The sequence below is a fragment of the Mauremys mutica genome, chromosome 8, assembly GCF_020497125.1.
Source record: "Mauremys mutica isolate MM-2020 ecotype Southern chromosome 8, ASM2049712v1, whole genome shotgun sequence".
NCBI classification, from domain to species: domain Eukaryota; kingdom Metazoa; phylum Chordata; order Testudines; family Geoemydidae; genus Mauremys; species Mauremys mutica.
The window spans coordinates 83,044,589-83,066,830 of NC_059079.1; the positions used below are offsets into that span (position 1 = coordinate 83,044,589).

The window sequence follows — 22,242 nt, forward strand, 5'->3', positions numbered from 1 at the left end:
CCCTCTTTTCTATCCTCTTATTCAAGTTTCAGAAGGTACATAATGGATATGAATAAATAAATGATCCTCTATCCTAATTTCATGCAGAGAAAGTTGAAAAGTGTTTCAAATTAACATAAAATGATAATACACATAATACATGAGGCTATATTTCAGAGTGGTTTTGATAATTCATAAATTCAATGTTTATACAGGTTAGGCCAAGCAAAAAAGGTATCCAATATAACTATTAAACTTATGCAAAGCAGCATATAATTGCTAAAGGACATGGGATGAACTCAAAATCGATTAATATCTAATATATACATTATACATAAACCTACAATTGAGGTTCATCTTCATACCAATTGTTGTTTAAAATGTGTTCTGGTCTGTGAAGATAGAAGTCTGGTGAGCCTAGTCTGTCTGATCTATTGGGATGTTTTTCCTACCTGAGTAATTAAGACATGATAATAGCACTCAGTGAAACCAACAATATATTCTGTAAGCAGACTTGTGCTTTTCTCCAACTTTAATCAGTATATTTACATTATTAATAACCAAACTGGATAAAGATATTAAATACCCAAACAAAACTAAAGGTACTGTGGTTTTCTTTTTAAAAGATTCTACCAGTATTGCTCCTACAAATTAGGAGCTTGACCCAGTATCTATTGATACTTCATTTGATTTTAACAGGCTTTGTTTTAGGCCATATATCCATCAGAAATATCACTAACCTCTGCAACTTCAAATGGAAAGATATTTGTCTCCTCATCAGCACTTGGACGTAGAGTTTAGCTTACACTTCATCCACTAACAATCCATTAAATTGAATGGAGTGATTCATTTCTACAAAGGTGGAAGGGGAGGTAAAGGGAAACAAGGTATTTAAGATTCCATAGTAGTAAGTGTGGTGTAATGGCTTAGGTAGTAAACTTCATATCTGTTAGTCTAAGCCGTTACACCACACTTATTACTATGGAATCTTATATACCTTGTTTCCCTTTACCTTCCCCTTGCACCTTGGTAGAAATGAATCACTCCATTCAATTTAATGGATTGTTAGTGGATACCTGTACTTTAGAAAAAAAACAAAAAGCCAAAGTATAGGTAAGCAAACATAAGAAAATGTTTGCTTACACATACTTTGGCTTTTTAATTTTTTCTAAAGTACAGGTTTCTCACATATAGCCTTCTTTCTATCTGGTTTTCTATTTATATTGTTTCACATGAAACAGTTGATACTCCTGACCAAAATTAGGGAAGAGAATCATTTTGGATAAATACAAAAACAGCTGTTAACAATTTTATCCAACAACTAGAGGTGTGAGTGATGGCTTGCATTTTTATTTATTTGCATTGGTGTTTATGTTTTCCATGATTTTTTTAATGGCTCAGGAAGTCATTTGTGAGACTTAATTAACATGAGTTCAGATTATTTTCAGTCACAGGACAGTAAAAATACCCTGAGAAAATCAGTTCTGGCTTTAATTTTGATCTTAAAAGTCCAAAAGCCATGGAAACCAAAACACAAATATTGATACCATATTATTTGGATTTATTAAACTCTGCCCAGCTACAAAGATATTTGGGTATATCTCCAACCCTCATTAGCAACTCACTTTTTTTTTTTTTAAAGCGAAGGTTTGGGAATGCACAAAAGATGTCCATATTCATGTTATTCCCCTAGATGACTATGAAAAACTGGTATCAACATTAATTCTCTGTGCCTCTGGAGTCTAAATTTAAACATACAGAGAAGCATTACTGGATGCCTCCATTCACTTTACATCCTCTAAACAGTTTCCTGTTAACTCCAATGTGCATTATTGGCTACATTGCCGCTATTAAGTCATAAACTGCATTCAAGGGATGCGGGAAAGGGTACAGACTCTCAGGAGGTATTTTGGCTAACTGCCAGAGTCTCCATGGGGGAGAATGCGCCTCAGTGGGGATTGCAACACTTTCTCACAAGCATGGTGTTCACTCTTCACTGAAGGACAGCGACACTGGATGTTACATAGCCCGGCATCTCCATCTCTGAGGGACTGCAGCAATGGAACCAATAGCTGCCTCCCCAGGGTAAGAACCGGGATTGTGAGTGACTCCTGCACAAAGATACTGAAGTTGAAAGGGAATGGTCTTTTTGTCTATGCAATGCTAGCCATCATACTAGCCATCAGCTATCTAAAGGCCTGGAAGAAAGACTATAACTCACTTCTGTTCTGCAGCAGTGAAAGCAGCATCTTTCAACATATTCCCTTAAAGAGCCTTCCAGTGTAAAAACATACTAGATAGTCTCCAGCCTCCAGTTGTCATAGACAACATTTGATCCTGGGCCTATCTTGACCGACTCAGATTTGCAGATGGGATGAGAGTTGAGCTCACTCAAAGGGCAGAGAGAGTCACTGGAAAGTAGTTTGACCCTGAGGTCAATAAGAGGTTCTGTAAGATAATCAGTGATTATACTGCTTGGGCTTAATATTGTGAAGTTCAACGTAGAGGAAGCTTACAACGTTGCCTGATCCCAGGAACACAAAATCATCAGAGCTATTCACAGTCATTCTTGATCATTCCCTGCTTGTACAGTCTAAAGCAGGGGTGGGCAAACTTTGGGGCCCTAGGGGCACATCGGGGTTGCACAACTGTATGAAGGGCCGGGTAGGGAAGGCTGTGCCTCCCCAAACAGCCTGGCCCTCGCCCCCCAATCTGCCCTCTCCCACTTCCTGCCCCCTGAGAACCCCCAACCCATCCAACCTTCCCTGCTCCTTGTCCCCTGACCACCCCCTCCCGGGACCCCTGCACCCATTCAACCCCCCTGCTCCCTGTCCCCTGACTGCCCTGAGCCCTATCCACACCCCTGCCCCCAGACATCCCCCCCCGAGACTCCCACTCCGCCCTCTGCTCATCGTCCCCTGACCACCCCTACTGCCCCCTGGGATCCCACCCCCTTATCCAACTCCCCCTGCTCCCTGTCCCCTGACTGCCCTCCCGACCCCTATCCATATCCCCGCCCCCTAACAGGCCACCTGGGACTCCCACTCCCAACCCTCCCTGTTCCCCATCCCCTGACCGCCCCCCCCAGAACCTCCGCCCCATCCAACCGCCCCCTCTTCCCTGACTGTCCCCCAGGACCCCCCACTCCCTTACCCAATCCCCCCACTCCCCGTCCCCTTACCAGCAGCAGGAGCTCACAGCCGCGATACCCGAGGCCAGAGCCAGCTGCACTGCCCACGCTGCCCAGTGGGAGTGGCGGGCCAGACTGCGGACTGCGCGGCAGCGTGGCTGCGGGGGAGGGGCCGGGGACTAGCCTCCCCGGTCGGGAGCTCAGGGGCCGGGCAGGACTGGCCCGCGGGCCATAGTTTGCCCACAGCTGGTCTAAAGTCCATCAACTCATTTACTTCTTCTCTCTGAGTAAACCCTAAAAATCTTCTATTGAAAATCAATCTCATGCATAACTATTTCTAGAAACTCCATAAAGGCCTGATCTTGTGAAGTTCCCTCAGTTCTCCTAGTAGCTCAGCACTTTGAAGAATCATCAAGGGACTGATATGCACTAGTCATAATGGGAGTTTTGGGTGCAAATCAAAAGGGGAATATTCCCCTTAGTATAAATCCCAGAATTTCATCTGGTTTACAACTGTTTCTGTACACAATCAATGAAAAACAACTAACCCTTTCATAAGAGATATTCAACATCAAGTGAAGATAGTCAAAATTTTTAATTACAAAAAAAAAATGTTAACAGAAAACGACAAGGGAAACTGTCCCCACTTTTCATCAAACTCTACTACCAGGTCTTATTTAGTTAAGGATATGACATCATGAATTAAACTTTGTTTACCCACAACATTTGGGGAAACAAGTTATATAATAGGCTAGGTATAAAACTGATAATCAAATCACCTGCTTTAAACACCAACTTACTATGAAAAAAATGCCCTCCATAATAAATGGACTTTGTCTCCTTTCGATTGTCCCTAATAGATGTAATCTTATTTAACACCAACACACTGTGTTTTTCCACACAATTGCGCCACTTTTGATGCAAGAACCTTCTGTTCTGCAACCCCTGCCTTCTTAGAACACCATTATCATTGACTTATTATTATTGACTCAGTATTAATTTACTGAGTGCTCATAAGGGCTCCATAAAAACAAAGGGAAAACAAACAAACAAACAAAAAACCCCACCATGGCCTGTGGCCAGAGGTTCTTGCAATGCAAGGCCCCAATTCTGCCACAAGATTTTGAGGTGGTAGAATCCATTCACCTAGCCAGCCAAAGCATATCACCCATCTCAATGATTTCCAGGCACAAAGTAAAGAAGGACAATTAGAAGAAACTTGAAGCCCACCCTCTACTCCAGCCAAAGAAACAGATCATTTTAAAATGGAGCTCCCTCAAATTTTCTCCACCTAAGTGCCATACTACATTCTCTAGGTAGAATACTATTTTTTCACTATTCACTGCTCCCAAACCATAATCAGTTCCCATCCCTTATACTCTGGTCCAGTATGCCCTTTGCTCACCTCAGTATCATAGTGATGCTACTCTAGTTGGCTTCCTTAACAAGCAGCCATTCCCCACAGCAGCAACAGGTGGATGGATGGTCAGTCCTATCACCTTTGCTAGCCATAGTGGTGTCAGGAAAGTCATCCTGTGGTCTTTGGCTGTGTTGAGGTTGGTCTGCTGGGCTTGGTGGTCAGCTAGGTAATGGATCTTATTTGCTTTTGAGGTGGGCAGATAGCTGACTTGGAGAAGCATAGAAATATAGAGCTGGTTGGGACCTCACTGCATGCAGGCAGGATTATGTATACTTAGACCATCCTTAATCTGTATAATCAATTTTTAAAAGCCTCCAATTACAGGGACTCCAGAATAGAGGAATTCATCTCCTAGGCTGGAGAGTGTGTTGGGTCAAGGCTCCCTCCCAGTATCAGCTCTTCAGATTCTTAGCAGGCAGGTAGACACTAGTGGGAAGTAGCAGGATGAAGTTCAGCAGTAGCTTGACTCTGCCATCTCACCTTCTGGTACACTGCTAGAGCAATCCATGGTACAGATAAGGTGAGGTTATAAGACTATGTGATGCATTTTCTATATCCAGCTAGAGACAATGGTGTGTGAAGCAAGAACAGAGTCCCTATTACATTAGCTACTATTGTCATAGGAATAGTGGGTGCACTCAGAGAACACTGGAAATATTAACAAGCAGAGTTAAGCTCAGCATTTTGTAAAGTAATAATTTGCCATATGAAACCTGATTTCTGACCATGACCGTCATACTACTGCACAAAGCTGGCCTACGGATTTGGGGAATGTTCATTGAGATGATACTTGGGATACACCCCAAAGCAACTGACTAATTATACATGGAAAGGTAGGGTGTGAGAGTGTATTTTATTTGGGGGGGAGGAAGAAATCTGTAGGACCCTCCCCCCCAGTAGATTCTGATGCAGAAGTGGAGCCTAGATGCATATTTCTTCCAATTCTGGTACACAGTTTACTAGGTGAACTTCAGAAATAAAAGGACTAGAGATTTACTCCACCCCAAACAGAAGGTAAGATTCCCTCTCACAGAGCTCAAAAGGTGGGTTCTGTTAATGAGGAGCTCACATGAGCCCCTAGCAACTCGCTGGTGAAACACATATGGAAAAAGTTAGTTTGTTTTTAATAAATCTTTAAGGTTCAAAATAATTATTTAGAGTAAGAGATTAGACATTGTGAATGTATTTGGTATTCATTATTATTAATCATGATTAATTCATTTGCTATTTTCTGGATATTACAACAACAGATATTCTACTATAATGTAGTCATTAATGTGCATCCTATTATTTTAAAACATTAAGACAGTTTCAGCAAGACAGATCTTTCAATAAATCTGTAATCTCTGTCCTTCTCTCTGGTTTGTGGCTTGCTGCCTTATCAGTAACTCTTTCTGATGTATGCCTTTCCTCCCCAGTAGGACATCCAGGCACTGTGGTCTTGCTAAGTCCCTGCACCTTAACACCTTAACCTTAACTAGAAGCAAAGGGTAATATTTTCTGCCTGGGAGCTGTACATTTAATTCAGTTTCTCCAAGAATATGTTTATATACATAGAATTCTTCACACAGTTTAGCTCACTATTTCCTTTATACTACAGAAAAGATGTTATTGTAACTGCAAAGACAGGCCATCTTGATACACCCTGAAAAATCCTATTGTTTACCATATGAATGACAAGCACAGAGAATTGACTCCGAAGATCAAAGATAAGATTGTATCATCAAATGTGGCATACAAAGACACAGAGAAAGGGGAGGAGGGGAGGACCCGATCAACTGTGAACATTTAATCTATTCTTTGTTTGCATATTGCATGCTATATAATAAGAAGGAAATTTAACACGGGGACATTTTAAAAACACTCTCTCTTTTGGTTGCTTAGTATTGTCCCTTAATGTCTTGAAAAATTGTTCCGTGAGCACTCTGTCTAAACGTATGTCCACATTTAATCACCCCAAATGCACCTTCACTGCATACCAGATGTGTCATTAACTATTGCTGAAAAAAAGTGAAATAAAGTCACCCAGCATGAGAATACTGTGGAATAAGTCAACACTAACAGATGGTGTTTATTTTGTCACTGCTTGTGTTAAAAATTACCACCTATTCCATCAAATCAGTTTCCTTAAGGTGGAAGCTTTATGTAAAAAGTGCCACAGAAAATGTTTTTTTTTTTTATCAGCTGTCACTGAGTTCCTTAAAATATGAGCACTTCTTTTCATGGTTTCCAGTTTTCTAGGACATGGTGCAATACACAGGAGATAGGTTTGTATAAATCTGACACGATAGAGTATTTTGCCAGAAACTCTGTCTTGCAACACACAATCTGTTTTGTTTCTCAAACAAAGTTTGCAAATTTGTTAGCTTGAATATGGTGTTTTCAAGATACAAATTCCATAATAAAGATTAACTCTGCCCTGGGGATTAACCTACTAGATACTATCATGAATTTGTTTGTTTCTAGTACCCAATCTGTAAGCATATTTTTTTCAGAATTTCTTCCATTCTCACAATTATTATTTTTTAAGTATCTAAATTTTGCTATGCAGTTTACATGTTCTAGAGGATGATTTCTGGGCAAAACAGCATGTTCTGAGAAAAGTAATTGTTACATCTGAAGCTGGCTGCTATAGAAATCAATGCTAAAACCCCAGGACATAAATACATTTTTGCTCATCTACTTTATAAGAGTTTCTATTTTTTTAAACTTCTGCTAGGACAATGCAAGTGAAATATTTCAAATCCACAGTAAAATAGAGAGGATCAAATTAATCCCTGGTGTCACTCCATTGACTTCAATGGAAGAGAGACTTCAATGGGTCTCAACAGGGATGCATTGTGTCCAGTGTACGTAACTATAATTTCCAACAACAATAATGGAATATATTTGTGTCTGAAGATTACTGGAAATGAGTTTGTTATTTTAAATATCATGCTACAGAAATTAGAGACCCATACCGACTCCCCAGATCCCAAATACAGTACTCCCATTTTTTAGTTTACATCCCTCTCTAAAATAATAATAATACAAAAATAGCATCAAAAATTCAACCTTTTATTCTCCCTCCTCCCTCCACCCAGAAAAAGGGAAGAATATCCTGGGACCTATTTATTAACAACTCAAAAAGTAATTACACTGAAACTAGTATAAGTAAATAATTTTTAATTTGTAAATCAGAAACTACAACTGAGTCTACAGATATTTATTGAAGAAACCTTGTTGGGGGAGTTATACACACATACACACACACATACACACACACACACACACACACACACTTTTTACCATCACTATTAAAAAAACTATCAGCACCAGAAGGATGCTACAGAACATCATATCTGGAGTCTATTCCATTGTCTTGAGTTATATATTTGCAGTGTATACAATGAGTGTGTATCACACACATACAAATCATGTCAAAAGAATATTAATGTTGCATAGTTAAGCGCTTGAAAGTTAGGATATGCTTTAATTAAGGTTTCCTGTGCAATCTTAATGTGCCCCCGGGTACATATCTATTTTGCCACAGTCTTTAATTACATGATCACATACTATTTTGTCCAATGGACCCCCGGCCATCTTCAGTACACAATATAGGATGATGCTCAGTTAAATGACCAACTATTCAATATTTTGTTTTCTTCTCATTGAAAAATGCATGGCCTCAGACCTTATTTACTGCACACTATTCAAGCCCTGCTCTGAAGACAGAATTACTATTCTTGTGCGTTTTTCACTTTGGCCTCTGAGTGATTCAGAAATGTTCACAAATTTATTTTCACAACATCCCTGTGTGGTGAGAGGGTATTATTATCCCTCAAATGCATCCACTATATTAGGATTAGTGAGACTAATTTTGAGACATCTAGGACCCGATTTTCCAGAATACTTAGCATTATACAGCACTTTGTATGTTCAAAGCACAGCTCTTGTTGACTTCGTTTTCAGCTATGAGTGCAAATCAGACACTAGGACTCAAGTCAGGCATCCAGAAAATGAAGAAACAATTAGTGACCACCTCTGAAATGTCTGATTTAAGGGATTTGCCTAGCTTCGCACAGGAACTCAGACTATGTCTATACTGCAATTTAAATCTCATGTCTGGCTTCCACCAGCTGACTCAGGGTCACAGGGCTCAGGCTCAGGGTCTGTTTAGTGGAGGTATAGACATTCGCGCTCAGGCTGCAGCATGAGCTCTGGGACCCTCCCACCTCACAGAGTCCTAGAGCCCAGGCTGCAGCCCAAGCCCGAATGTCTACACTGCAATTAAACAGCTCCTTAATCCGAGCCCTGTGAGCCAAAGTCAGCTGTCACGAGCTGGGTTGTTAATTGCAGTATAGACATACCCTCTGTGGAAGATGCAGTCATAGACTCCAGTTCTCCTATGCCTTAATCATAGGACCAGCCTTTCTCTTCCCACCTCATTCACCACACACCTTCTAATTTCTGCAATAAATGAGGCAGGGGTCTCACATACAACAATCTCATTCACTACATAACCCTGATTCATTCAGAGACCAGGTCCATCCTGTACACTGCAGGAGGCAAGGGGAGTCCTGTGGAAAAAATAGTATGAGCTCATGTAATTTAAGATTGCATAATAGCGCACAATTTGCACAAGCGCAGTAGATGCTTGCTGAAGGTAGACAGGATAGCACAAGGAAAAAGTGAGATTATACTGGTCAGCATGAAAAACAGTAACTACAGTAACCTAGCAAAGGGAGTGTGGAAGAGTTTGGGGGAAGATTAAGAGTTCTCTTTTGGCCACAAGGTGATATCAGAAAGACAGACTGAGATTTTAATTTGGACAGAAGGAGAAAGGACCGGAGGTGGATCTATGAGTTAACCACATGAAAATGATAGCTGAATTTGTATTTATGAACGAGATCACCCAGACAGAGTGTCAGGTGTAAAGGAGAAGAGGAGGGGGCCAAGCATGAACTGTGAGGGACACCCATAGAAAGCAGGAAGGTCGGGGGAAGGATCCTCCAAACAACGCATTGTAGGAGTGATTAAAGAAGTTGGAGAAGAATCAGGAGAAGATAGGAGTCACAAAAGCAAAGGGAGCATAAGATTGTGAGAAAAGCAAGGTCAATGGCAGCCAACAAGTTGGGAATACTTCTAAACTTTGGCCAGGAAGAGGTCATTAGAAATTTTGGTGTGAGCCACTGCAAAGGAGTGCAAGAGACAGAAATCACACTGGAAACAATCTAGGTGCAATTGAAGGAGAGGAACTCCAGACAGTGGTTGAAGACAGCATGTTCAAAAAACTTAGAGATGAATGGAAGAGAAATGCACTTGTAAATAGAGACCTGTGGTCAAAGGTGCTTTTTGTGTTTGTTTTGGATGCAAAAGGCTAAAGCAAGCCTGTGTTGTGAGGAGGAGGAGGAGAAGCTTGAGGAGGGAGAAAGGCATTGAGGCTAAGGGCAGAGAGAGCTCGGGAGTAGGATGGGATGGTGGAAAACAGTGGAGAACAGATGAGAAACTTCTTAATCAGTGATGAGGGCTGAGAGAGTGGCAAGAGGGAAAGGTGGGTAAAGGTTGAAAAGATCTGGTGCAATTTTTTCTTTTGACTGAGGCAATGTATACATTAGAAATGCCACAGCTGCACAGCTATAGTGCTTTGGTGCAGACACGTACCATGAGTTCTCCCATTTCTGTTGTTAATCCACCTCCCAAGGAGGTAGTAGCTAGGCTGATGCAATAATTCTCCTGTCGACCTCGCACTGTCTATGTCAGTGATTAGGTCGGCTTAACTACGTTGCTCAGGGGGATGGATTTTTCACCTCCCTGAGACACGTCACTATGCCGATGTAACTCTTCAGTGTGGATCAGCCCAAAGTCAGCAAGATCCTGTGCTGAGAGGGAAGTGAGAGTAGGACATTGCTGGCTTGAGACAGATCATCCACAGGCAGCAAGTTCCACACACTGGTGGCCAGGCATGTGGAGCCAGAGCACACACATTGCCACCAGTATGATCCTCAAGAAGGATGCCTCAGTGAGTTATTTTTAGGGTGACCAGATAGCAAGTGTGAAAAATTGAGACAGGAAGTGGCAGGTAACAGGCGCCATTATAAGACAAAGTCCTGAATATCGGGACTGTACCTATAAAATTGGGACATCTGGTCACCCTAGTTAGTTTTAAAACTACAGTAATCTGCTGTTTGATAGGCAGAAAATGTGAAAGACTTGAGGATATTTTCATGGGCTCAGTCCAGCCAGATTCTGAACATGGACCATGGAGCACCCTGATAACGTAGGGTGCTCAGAATCTTATAAAATAAAGTTCCGTATGAACATGGCTGTTTAGTCCAGTGACTGACCATGCTACTGTACTCTCATCTGTAAAGCAGATCTGAATGGTATCTCTCTAACTACATTTCCAAAGTGCCCATCACTACAGTACCTAGGCTCAGCAGTTAGCTGCCCTTCCTCTGATTATCTCTTGCTGAATGTTTTGGCGAGCAGTGATGACATCTTGCTCCTTGGCATATACTGAATGTATCAGAGTATCTCACATTCAGTCAGTATACTGAAAACAATTCACATACTTAGCAAGCACTGGTGTGAACTGGGCACCTCTCAAATGAAAAGCTGAGGACTTTACTCAAAGGCTTCTGCAAAGCTAACACACCATGTGCACTAATAGTGTTACAGAACTATTTGGATGTATCCTCATCCAGATGACACTTTAAACCAAGGTTGGTGCCATCTGTCAGTTTTTGGTAGTATCAGATGGACGTTAAAGACCCCATGGCATTTTGTTTTTAAAAGAGTACAGATGAAGCTGAGTCTTGGTCCTAATTCCGTCTCTGAATAATAAACATAATAGATTAAGCTAGCATGGTTACCAGCGACAACATCTGTATGTATAAGCTCACTCTTTTCTTGTAACAATTACAGTACACAATACGCAATACATTCTTCCAGAAGCTATGCCAAACCCTTTATGTAGAAATGATTCCATATGCGGAAAAGTCCCCAAGAGATGGATTACTTTCTTTCCACTTCTTTGCAATCTGTTTACATTTTTATATTTTTCCCCATTTACAGCAGACCATAAATAAGAATTAAAACTGTTGTAAAACAGAATATATATTTAATATTAATATTTACCACTAGATTCTATTTCATTCTTTTCTACATCATTGAATGCATGGGATGCTGCACAATATAAAACAATATATAAATCCAAATATTTCCAGTGGGACATGGGGTCAGGCTCTTAAGGAAAGCTAAACAAAATGGGCAACCAAACACAATATAATTAAAAAAAGAAAGGATAGGAAGACAATAGTGTTCATAGATGAAGTGACCCAGGGAGAACGGCCTTGCAGAGAGCCCCTAAGATAGGCATCAATGGATTCTGGAGAACGCACTGAAATATTGCTATTATTAGTATTGCAATTCAGTGATATACTATTTCAGCCAAACTCATCGCTAGTGTAACTACCTTGATTTCACTGGTAGCTAGATCACTAGCCAAGATACTATGGTCATGGGCACTTCAGAAATGCAGAGAGATATAACAGATCATTTCTAATCTTTATACAATTTATCTTTTTTTAAGTAGCTACTAGCTACACACTGGGCCTGATTTCTGTATTATAGACCTCTATCATGGGAATGTAATTCCTGTGGCAAACAAATTCTCTCTCACTGTAAACCTGGACTGATTTTTAAGGGCCTGATCATATGAGATGCTGTAAGTATTCCAAGACTTTTGGAGCACCCTCAACTCCCACTGACTATAAAGAAGGTTGAAGTCACTCAGCAATTTGTAGGAGTCATTGGTATTCAGCATTTGACATGATCTGGCCCTAGACAGGCAAAACAAAATAGGACCCTATCCTGGAATTCTTGATCAGTCTATTATTATTTCTAGATATGCTTGCATAGCACAGCCTAATCATATCTAAGATTATTTGCAAGACTCCAGGAGTAATCAAATGAATGTTAAGGAAGAGAGTACATCAGAAAAACAAAAAGAAGAAAAACAATCCTATCAAATGTTTAAAGATCAGAATTTAGGATATTATTTCCTTTTAGGGCTCTGATTCAGCAAAGCCCTTGAGAACATGCTTAAATGCTTTGCTGAATAAGGGCCTAACTGAACACACGTCACAAAGATGATGATGGCTGTAAGACAAGGAAAGCAGAATAGTGTAATAGGAAGCATCTTTCATCTGAACAGACAGTCAAACATAAAACAGAAATTGCAGCCTTGAGGGCATAAGGCTTTATCAGAAATGGCTCCTGGGAAATTAGTAAGGGCACAATGGAACATATTGACTAAGATCTAAGGTTAATGCAACTGGACATATCCAATGAATGAAAACAACACTTAGTATTTAAGAGATATCAGGGGAAAGGGGTTTATTGAATCTTTATTTAGATAGAAAATCACACCAAGAAGCACTTGGATCTAAGAACTTCATATGTTTAATCAACTATTAAAGTTTTCTGTTAATAAAAAATAATGCCAAATTATTTTTTCACACTCCTCCCTTTTGCCAAGTGATTTTATCTATCTTGCTGTGGGGGTCAAGGGGAATAATACAGTTATATACTTTAACAAAACTCATCTGTCACTGAGGTAATTCTTTACAAAAATTCTGATTGTGTTATATGGGATATCTATGATAAAAAGCTTAATGTTGCACTAAGAGCTACTGTCTGGATTTGAAACTGGTTTAGATAAAAAAATTCAGTCGAGGCAAAAGATGAACACAGGTATCTCAAAATCTCTCATTAAAAAAGGCAGACTGCAAAATCTCTGAAGCAGTATCTACAGAACATGCAAACTTCCACTAGTGAGCAAAAATATATGCAGCCACCTTTGTAAATAAACTATGGGTACAGATATTATGGTGTCTTTCCTTAGGTCTGTGCAATACCAGACCTGGCATCCCTCACATTGTCCAGCAATCCTTGTGCCCATGGCTGGCCTGTGCCAACTCTCTGGCTGGCTCAGGGGAATTGCAGTTCCTTCACCACCCACTCCTCTCTTAGGAGTACAATAACAAATATCCCAGCTTAAGAGTCAGTGAAAAGACTGTAGTTATCCGAATAAAAGCCAGGTTTATTTACTACACAGTAGAAAACACAGAATAATCCCACAAATAAAATATGTGATAAGCATAATATAAAAACAGTTTGACTAATCACTGCAGAAGCAAACTAGCCAGATTCTACGTTTACAGGGAATACGGGTTAAGCAAGACAAAAACCTTACGTATTAGAGAGTTCTTTGTTTCAGCCAGCTGCTGCCAGCCTGTCTGTCTGTCTTTCAATGTCTCAGAAAGGTGTGTGTGAAAATCTAAATAAAATAAAATAAATAAATTTTAGAGACAACTCTTCGTTCTCCCTAATATTCCCCCATACACTGTTGATGTAACACAGCTGGGTAAGATCACAGAAGGATTACCATCAGTAAACAAACTTTAAAAAAAAAATAACAGCATGCTATTCATATAGAAATTACACAAGGGTTTATACATTTTATACAACATGATCAACGACATGTAAAGAGGCTTAGGTAGGCATAACATTTGTAACCCCTGGTAAGAACCCATTCCTGCAAGTGCTGAATACCCTCGACTCCCATTGTTATCAGTGTGACTAGGCAGAGGTTAGCATGTCTCCAAACGGGGCCCTAAACGTTATTGGGACTTAAGTGAATATACATTGGAACAAAGTCTGCCGCTGGATACATGTGCACAGTTTCCCCAGAAGTCAGTGAGATTTGTAATATATATAAGTGACATCTAATATCCTGAGAAAAATAATTTTACTAAATGACCTGTAGCACCATAATGTAAGTTACATGTTATAGCTATTTAAAACACAGTTTCAACTTTTTACTCATGATCCCTTTTCTAATGCATCTCAAGAGACACTCCAAAAGGTTTGGGTTTTTTTACATTTACTTGAGATGCATACATAGATTTAAATTCAGAATCAACATAATCAGGCTCATTCTGCTGAATTTGAACTAGACAGTCCAGTGATCCAGAATAAAAAAAATCCAAAGTGTTTCAAATATCACAGTTTATCAATTTCTAATATATTTTAGCTGAATGATCTGAGAAATTGGTTTCCAAAGCCTCTCCAAAAGTTTCTATGCTAAAATAATAATTTTCAGAAAAAGAATCTCTATTAAAAGGGGGGTGGGGGGTAGAAAAGGAAATGTTCAGCTTTCAATCGTGGATCAGTTAGAATGAAACTAATCAAAAACCTTTCATTTGAGTGTGTTTAACTACTTCAAATCTAAATTGAATTAAAATAAAGGTATACATTTTAAAAACAATTATACTTCTATTTTCCCAAGAAATGTCGAGATCCTTGAAGAATCTGTCAGAGGATTTAATAACTACAGCTACTACTACTATTACTAAGTTTTGGTAGGTGATTAATCAACAAAAATAAAGTGAAGTAAAACTCAATTTTCAAGTAGTTACTTAAAAGTCCAGAAGAGGCCATGAGCCTGGTAATTCATATAGGGTCTGGTTTTGGGGAAGTCTAAGTGACCACAATTTGCATGGGTTACACCCTGTGGTTATTTGGTCCTCTCCCAGTAGATATTCAACATCTTGTAGATACTTGCTCCTACTAATCTATGGCCATGGTTCATTAATGTCCCAATCCTGCACCCACTAGTTTCAGGATCAGCACTGAAAACATGTCCGTCTTACTTCTCATTGTCACTTATGGTATGCAAAAAATAATAAAAAAAATAGAAAAACAGTGATTCAGTTTGATAACTGAATAAAGCCATTATACAGAAAAAAAAGTATTATTTCACTTGTACTGAAGGCATTAAAAGAAATGTGTTATACCTCTAGGAAGAGTAGGGGGAGATCTGTCTTACTTGGTATGCATTTCTAAACTGAAACATCTGCTACTTGATTGAAAGAATAAAATCTCTCAAGACTTAGAGTAATGACTTTGGGGTGGAAAAATGTTCCAAAGAACATGACATATCCTTAGAAATTACACATAGCAAAAGACAGGCATGTGTGATTAGCAAACTGGCCACTAAGTGCCCTTGTTGCACCACATACATACAGTTGAGTATGTTGTGCTGTAAAAATTGAACTCCTAGTGAAAACGATGCAAAATAAGTCATTTTCAGATACTCTGGCCCAGGACTAATCAGTTCAGCTTTATCTTTGATGAGACTGACTTTTGATTTTGAAGCAGGGAGAAAAATATTGTAGATTTTTCAAGGGCACTCCATTGCAAGTAAAAAGCTATGAATAATACCACGAAAAATGTAGTCAAGCTAAGGAGACATTTAGAAATCTAGAAAGCGAGGTCCTTACTGAATATTAATCCTGATAGCTGATTTTTAGCAGTCACAGAACAGGTAAGCAGCCATAATTCATAGCACATTTGTTCTTTTCAGTGGTGCCAAAGATTACCCAGAAGATGCAATATTAAAATGTAAGGGGAAAAAAGATTTGAATTAGGTTTGTTTAGTGAATACACTTGCAGTTATATATATGGCATCTGTAACCCTGTTATCTAGACAGAGACATGAATATAAATACATAAATACAGAAGTGGCCGCTTCCCGCAGCTTCCATAGGACAGGAATGGCGAACCGCGGCCACTGGAGCTGTGGGGGGCTGTGCAAATGTAAACAAATTGTCTGGCAGCCAGCCAGCAGATTACCCTGACGGGCTGTGTGCGGCCCGCGGGTTGCCCATCATTGTTCTATATGGTAAACAGACTACAAGGCAATACATCCCTTTTATAGGAAGGGCAAATTTACTGAACATGCAAAAGAGTGCCCAGTTTTATATGCTTTTTAGGACCATGTTTTTGGCCGACTCCCTTCTCAGCTGCCATCTGTACTCACTAATGTATTTTACCGTGCAAACATTTGCATGCACACTTTAAAATTTCTAACCATTGTAAACTCACAAAGGTTCAAATGTGTGCGTGAAGGACGGAAGAATCCCATGCACTGCTACAGATTAGGGACCGAATGGCTGGGCAGCAGTTCTGCAGAAAAGGACCTAGGGGTTACGGTGGACGAAAAGCTGAATATGAGTCAACAGTGTGCCCTTGTTGCCAAGAAGGCTAATGGCATTTTGGGTTGTATAAGTAGGGGCATTTCCAGCAGATCAAGGGATGTGATCATTCCCCTCTATTCAGCACTGGTGAGGCCTCATCCGGAGTACTGTGTCCAGTTTTGGGCCCCACACTACAAGAAGGAGGTGGATAAATTGGAGAGAGTCCAGCGGAGGGCAACAAAAATGATTAGGGGGCTGGAACACATGACTTATGAGGAGAGGCTGAGGGAACTGGGATTGTTTAGCCTGCAGAAGAGAAGAATGAGGGGGGATTTGATAGCTGCTTTCAACTACCTGAAAGGGGGTTCCAAAGAGGATGGATCTAGACTGTTCTCAGTGGTAGAAGATGACAGAACAAGGAGTAATGGTCTCAAGTTGCAGAGGGGGAGGTTTAGGTTGGATATTAGGAAAAACTTTTTCACTAGTAGGGTGGTGAAGAACTGGAATGGGTTACCTAGGGAGGTGGTGGAATCTTCTTCCTTAGAGGTTTTTAAGGTCAGGCTTGACAAAGCCCTGGCTGGGATGATTTAGTTGGGTTTGGTCCTGCTTTGAGCAGGGGGTTGGACTAGATGACCTCCTGAGGTCCCTTCCAACCCTGAGATTCTATGATTCTATGATTCTAAGGTATAGGCACCTGCAAAACACATGCACATGTGTATGCAATTTATGCATGAACGTGTGGAAGAAGTGGGATGTACATTTAGTCTACACAGATAAAGATCATATTTATGTCCCACAGAGAGAGAGAATATACATGATGGCGTACTGTGGCATAAAGGTTTTATTGGCATGGATTTGGGATGGCCACACTACCCACAAGCAACCGAGCAATATGTGAATTATGCAGCTTGTGCCAAACAAGTGCCAATAAAGCATTTAGACCACACCATACCAACAAACACAGTTACAACAACCCTGCAAACATACATAATGGGTTATTTTAGAAGTGTTTGGGAAGGTGGGTTTTTTTGTTGCTGTAATTGGGACTATTTGTTTTGAATATCAATGCCAAAATCCTCATTATAATGCAATAGTTCTGATGCAGGCACTGCAGTACAAATAATAAAATTAAGCAGTTTTAGTGGTTTGTAATCTAACAGTGTATGCTACATTATATGCTAGAATAGGAACTGGATTTATGAAGTTTAATGTCTGGGATTTTTTGTTTAATAAAAGCTTTTGTTTTTATTTCAGATACAAGCAGAGAAAAAATCATCAACATTGGATCACATTGCCCTTTATAAACTTGTATATGTTTAGTGAAATCACTATTTTGTCTTTGTCCTTATCTCTGGCCACCTTGGGAGTTTTGATCCTTACAATTACAAAGACTACAGATGACGACAACAAACTGTTCCCCCACGGAAGCAGAGCCATCCATCTTTTTGATGTGAAACATCTAAAACAAATTTTTCAAAAATAATTTTCCACTGTGCGTTATCCAAGGCTCTGTTTCTCCAACAATTCTTAACAAAGGTTTTGTTACTGATGCCCGGAGGAAAGAATAATTTAAATGTTGAGACACTTTTTTAAAATAATGTCATTTGTTGGGAAGTCTCTGTGGGTATTACCTTCCTTTGACACTCACAAGGAGTTAAACCTAATTGCATTTAGGGTTATCTCTAGCAGCTACGCTCAGAATCAAACATCCTCATGAGGACTATTGTTCTAACTAATCTACTTATTAAGCTTTTATTCAGATTTAATGCAGTGTTTTATAAAAAAACATCTCAAAGGGACAGTAATGGATTTTGCAATTATCAGGAAGGATAGAGTAGACTATGACCTACAATCACTGGTCTTCTAAAAAGAAAAAAATCTTTTGTAAGTAAGCCCATAAGTCATTATGCTTAATTTTGGTCCCTATCCCACAGGCCTCACCCATGTCTAGGAAAAGTACACTACACGTGACCGTGCTATGCTTCCTTGTATACCTTCCTGTTATTCACAGATCTTAGACACCATGTCAACACCCTCCACCTTCTTAGTACCAGCTTGCCAAGCTACCCCTGTCCTCATTCCAATCTCTCCTGAAGATTCACTTCTACAACACTACCTGTTCCTACAATAGGTTTGCTGGAGCTAGAGGTTGTATTGTATTATATTGTACCCCCAAAGAAATTTTCTGCCAACAAGCACTAAATATAACTATATTTAAATAATTATAATGTAACTCCCAACCAGATTTCCTGAGCTCCTCCCCCGTCAACCCGCCTGTTAACACAATCCAGGCTTGCAAATCTGAATTTCCATAATATTTTTCTATCAACTCTTTGCTTACATAATTAATACAAAACAACTTGGCTTTCTGTTTCCTAAAATTTCCTTTTAGTCTCCTGTTTCCAAACAATTATCCTAGCTCCAGTCTAGCTCCTGCCTGCTCCTGCATACAAAGCAAACTGCTTCTATGCCACTGCTCCTCAACCCACCATCTCCAGAATATTGATCTCATTCTTTCCCTACCCCAATTACAGTTGATCTGTAGGTTTTTCCCCAAAGCTTGTGGTGGGAGTCTGACCAGATCCTCCCATTCTCAGCCACCACTGAGACTATTCTTTTGCTGACTGGTGAGGAGGGGAACATTTGTGCTAGGCATCCCCTTCTCTAACTAGGCCCAGGTGGAGTCAATGACACACCCATCTTACAGCCTGCCTGGGATCTCACTGCCCAGTAGGAAAGCAAGCAGAAAGGAGCTACAACAGTTTTTCTCCTCCCTTTATACCTTCCTCCCCACTTGCTTGCAAGGTTGCCAGCAGCTTCTGGATGCACTGCTGAATGGCACTGCAGGTCAGAGAGAGAGACGCTCTCAACAGCGTGGTCCCAACTCATGCCACAGCCAGTTGCAGAATGTGATGGAGTCTGCAGGGAAGGTGGGAAGGAAGCGCGTTCCTTAATGCTTCCTCCTTGTGATGGCCTGACCTCACTGCTACTGTCTTTTCCAAGACAGTCCTAACTAATGCTATGCTTGTGGCTAGCTCCAAGGTCTCATGCCTGTTCTTGTCCTTTTCAATTTAGCTGCGTTCATTGCTGTGGATCACTATCTTCCCCTTCATCACCCTGCATGTGTGGCTGCCTCTGACTTGGGACTTCTTTTCTTCTTAACTTTATCTGCTCAGAATAAGCTAGAAACATAATCTTTCTTTTCAACATCTTTTAGTTTGTATCACTAAGGACTTTGGTCCCTTACTCTTTAATCTTTATATTCTCCCTTCTCTTCCCCTTAGCCAATATTTAATTTTCATCAGTGTTTGATTTGGTTGGCTTTTATCATTGATCACATATGTGTTTGCAGAGAGGGGCCCAAACCACAATATTCAGATTCTGGATCAAAACTTCTACAAAGCAGAGGGCAGTATGGATCTGGGTTTCTCCTTCAGCCCATCTCTATGTTGTTTTCATGTATTGTCATTTGTTGTCTTATCCTGCCCTAATGTTTTGGATCAAAAATATTAAATAAAAATTAAATGTTTTGTACTTTCAACCAGAGAACTCATGCTCTCTATATGTAATTGGGGATTATGAAGAATTAGAGGAAAATCTGATGGTGACAAGTAGAAATGAAAAACAACCACAAAAACATCAAAAAATGAGCTGTTCTGCTTTTTAATAAAACATGCCACTTGATCTATTCTGATTTTACACCATAAAAGGCCTATGCAATTGTTCTTTTCTTCTATTTTCTTTAAGTGATAGAATTACCTATTCTGCTGTTTTATTCTATTGTGTTCTATTTTACATTTTCTGTATGATGTGTTGTTTGATCTTTTCTTGTCCTTGGAGCCAGAGTTGTAGTTATTCACTTCTCTGAACTACATTCAGCAAGCCAATTAAACTAAAAAAAGCTTGTTTCTTCATATTTATGTACTGTATTGTTATAGTAAGTCACAAATAGCATTATTTTCCAGAAGAGAACTCGGAATTGTATCTTCTTCTTTTCTGCTATCCACACAACCCACATTTTTTCTTAAATAAATAAATCCTCAATTCAATATTTGAAGACACTTTCCAAAATATTAATGAAATACACCACAGGAAACAAGACACTAGTGTTAGTTCAAGTAACTTTGGCAGCTCATTGAAATCAATTACAGATGTGCGACTTTTTACCCTTTCCCATTCATAAAAGGCACATTTTAGAGAAATTACTAATGAAGGCTTCTGATCCACCACTGCATCAAAATGGGACTTGAAAGTAATTTTATGTGAATTTTCATACAGTCCTAAACTGTTGGTAAATATTATCAGCATTAATCTCGTTGTGCCAGAAGTCAGATTTTCCAAGTGTATTGCTTGCAACGGTTGTACAGAACAAAGTAATTAGCAGCATGTGAAAACACTATGTAACTGTTAAAAAAAGAAAGAAAATCTCTCCTTTTGCATCTCCATTTCCCAAGGACTAGTAAAAATATTAGGCTCTATTCTCACATTCAAGAGTGCAGGCACATGCATAATTCAGATTAGTGTTAACAGGCATTATCCATATAAATACCTGCATGTCTCTGAAGGTCAGTCTTCACTAGAGAGGTAACACAGGCGAGCAGTACCTGGGTCTGAATACCCAGATTAGCCTAGCTCTGGGGTAAACAGCCACTCCGCAAAGCCAAGTCAAGTTACTTTGTCCTTACTAGTGCTGCACTCCCGTGTGTGTGTCACTAGGACTTTCAGGGGGCACATCCCATCGTTCTTAGTGCTGCAGTAAGCTTAAAATCCCTCTGATTCTTTCCCAGGAAATTGTGGGAGAACTTGGCTTCCTTTTGGGCACACAGAAGGAAGTGCGGAAAGGCACTGGAGAACTACCAGCACTTGTGTGATATACCCTGCATCTTCACTCCAGTGTGGGTGGGTTATCATCCTAAATAAAAGTGGTGCCCAGGCTAAAACTAACCTACTTCCCCAAGTTTATCATCCATAAACTTGAGTAAGAGGGTTTTGTTTGTGGAAGGGAGGGGAGTTAGTGGCAACACCTGAATAAGAGCCAAGTTAACTCTGTGATGAAGACGTACACTGAGGGAATAGCCTTGCTATATCCATAAATATCTCCCCATACAGCACAGATGTTGGCCACATCAAAGGAAAAACTTTGGGACTGATCATGTTCCTAGATCCTCACAAGAAGGGACTCTTCAAGAACAGATCTTGCCATTCGTGTGTGAAAGGAGGAGTGAGAAATTTCCATGGCCACCATCCCCCACTTGAGGCCTGTGATCAAGAAAACCCCTGAATTTACACTCCACACAATACTGTAATAATCTTTGTACAAAATATGCCTTTTCGTGCACCCCGGAATGTGACACCCCCATTAATAAGGATCCTGGGGCAGCTGCGGGCCGGGGAAGTCCTGGTAGCATGGTTCTAATGGAATTGAGCTATGCAGATACTCTGTGCCTCTAGAGAATCACTCCCCACTATCTGTAGGGTTTGGGGCCAGACCTGTTCAGAGAGGAAAGGGAGATGACCTTAAACTTCCACCACCAGAAGAATTTGGAGGAAACTCAACAATGGAAAGAGTCTTCCTCTTTCCCAGACCCTCTCCCACAGCTATTTCCACAGTTGTGGGTAAGCAAACCATTTATTGCTATTGTCACTGGTTCAGTATTAAGACTTCATAATTTCAGCCTTAAAAAAATAAA

The 22,242-nt window shown here is 40.0% G+C and overlaps 1 protein-coding gene across 1 annotated transcript in view; it reads right to left on the reverse strand.

The window, feature by feature from the left end:
* Window positions 1-22,242, reverse strand: part of TENM2 (teneurin transmembrane protein 2) — a 966,597-nt gene that overhangs the window by 475,094 nt on the left and 469,261 nt on the right. The window contains exon 6 of the mRNA XM_045027903.1: window positions 13,768-13,851. Coding sequence (XP_044883838.1) covers window positions 13,768-13,851 — 84 coding nt within the window. The remainder of the gene's footprint in view (window positions 1-13,767; window positions 13,852-22,242) is intronic.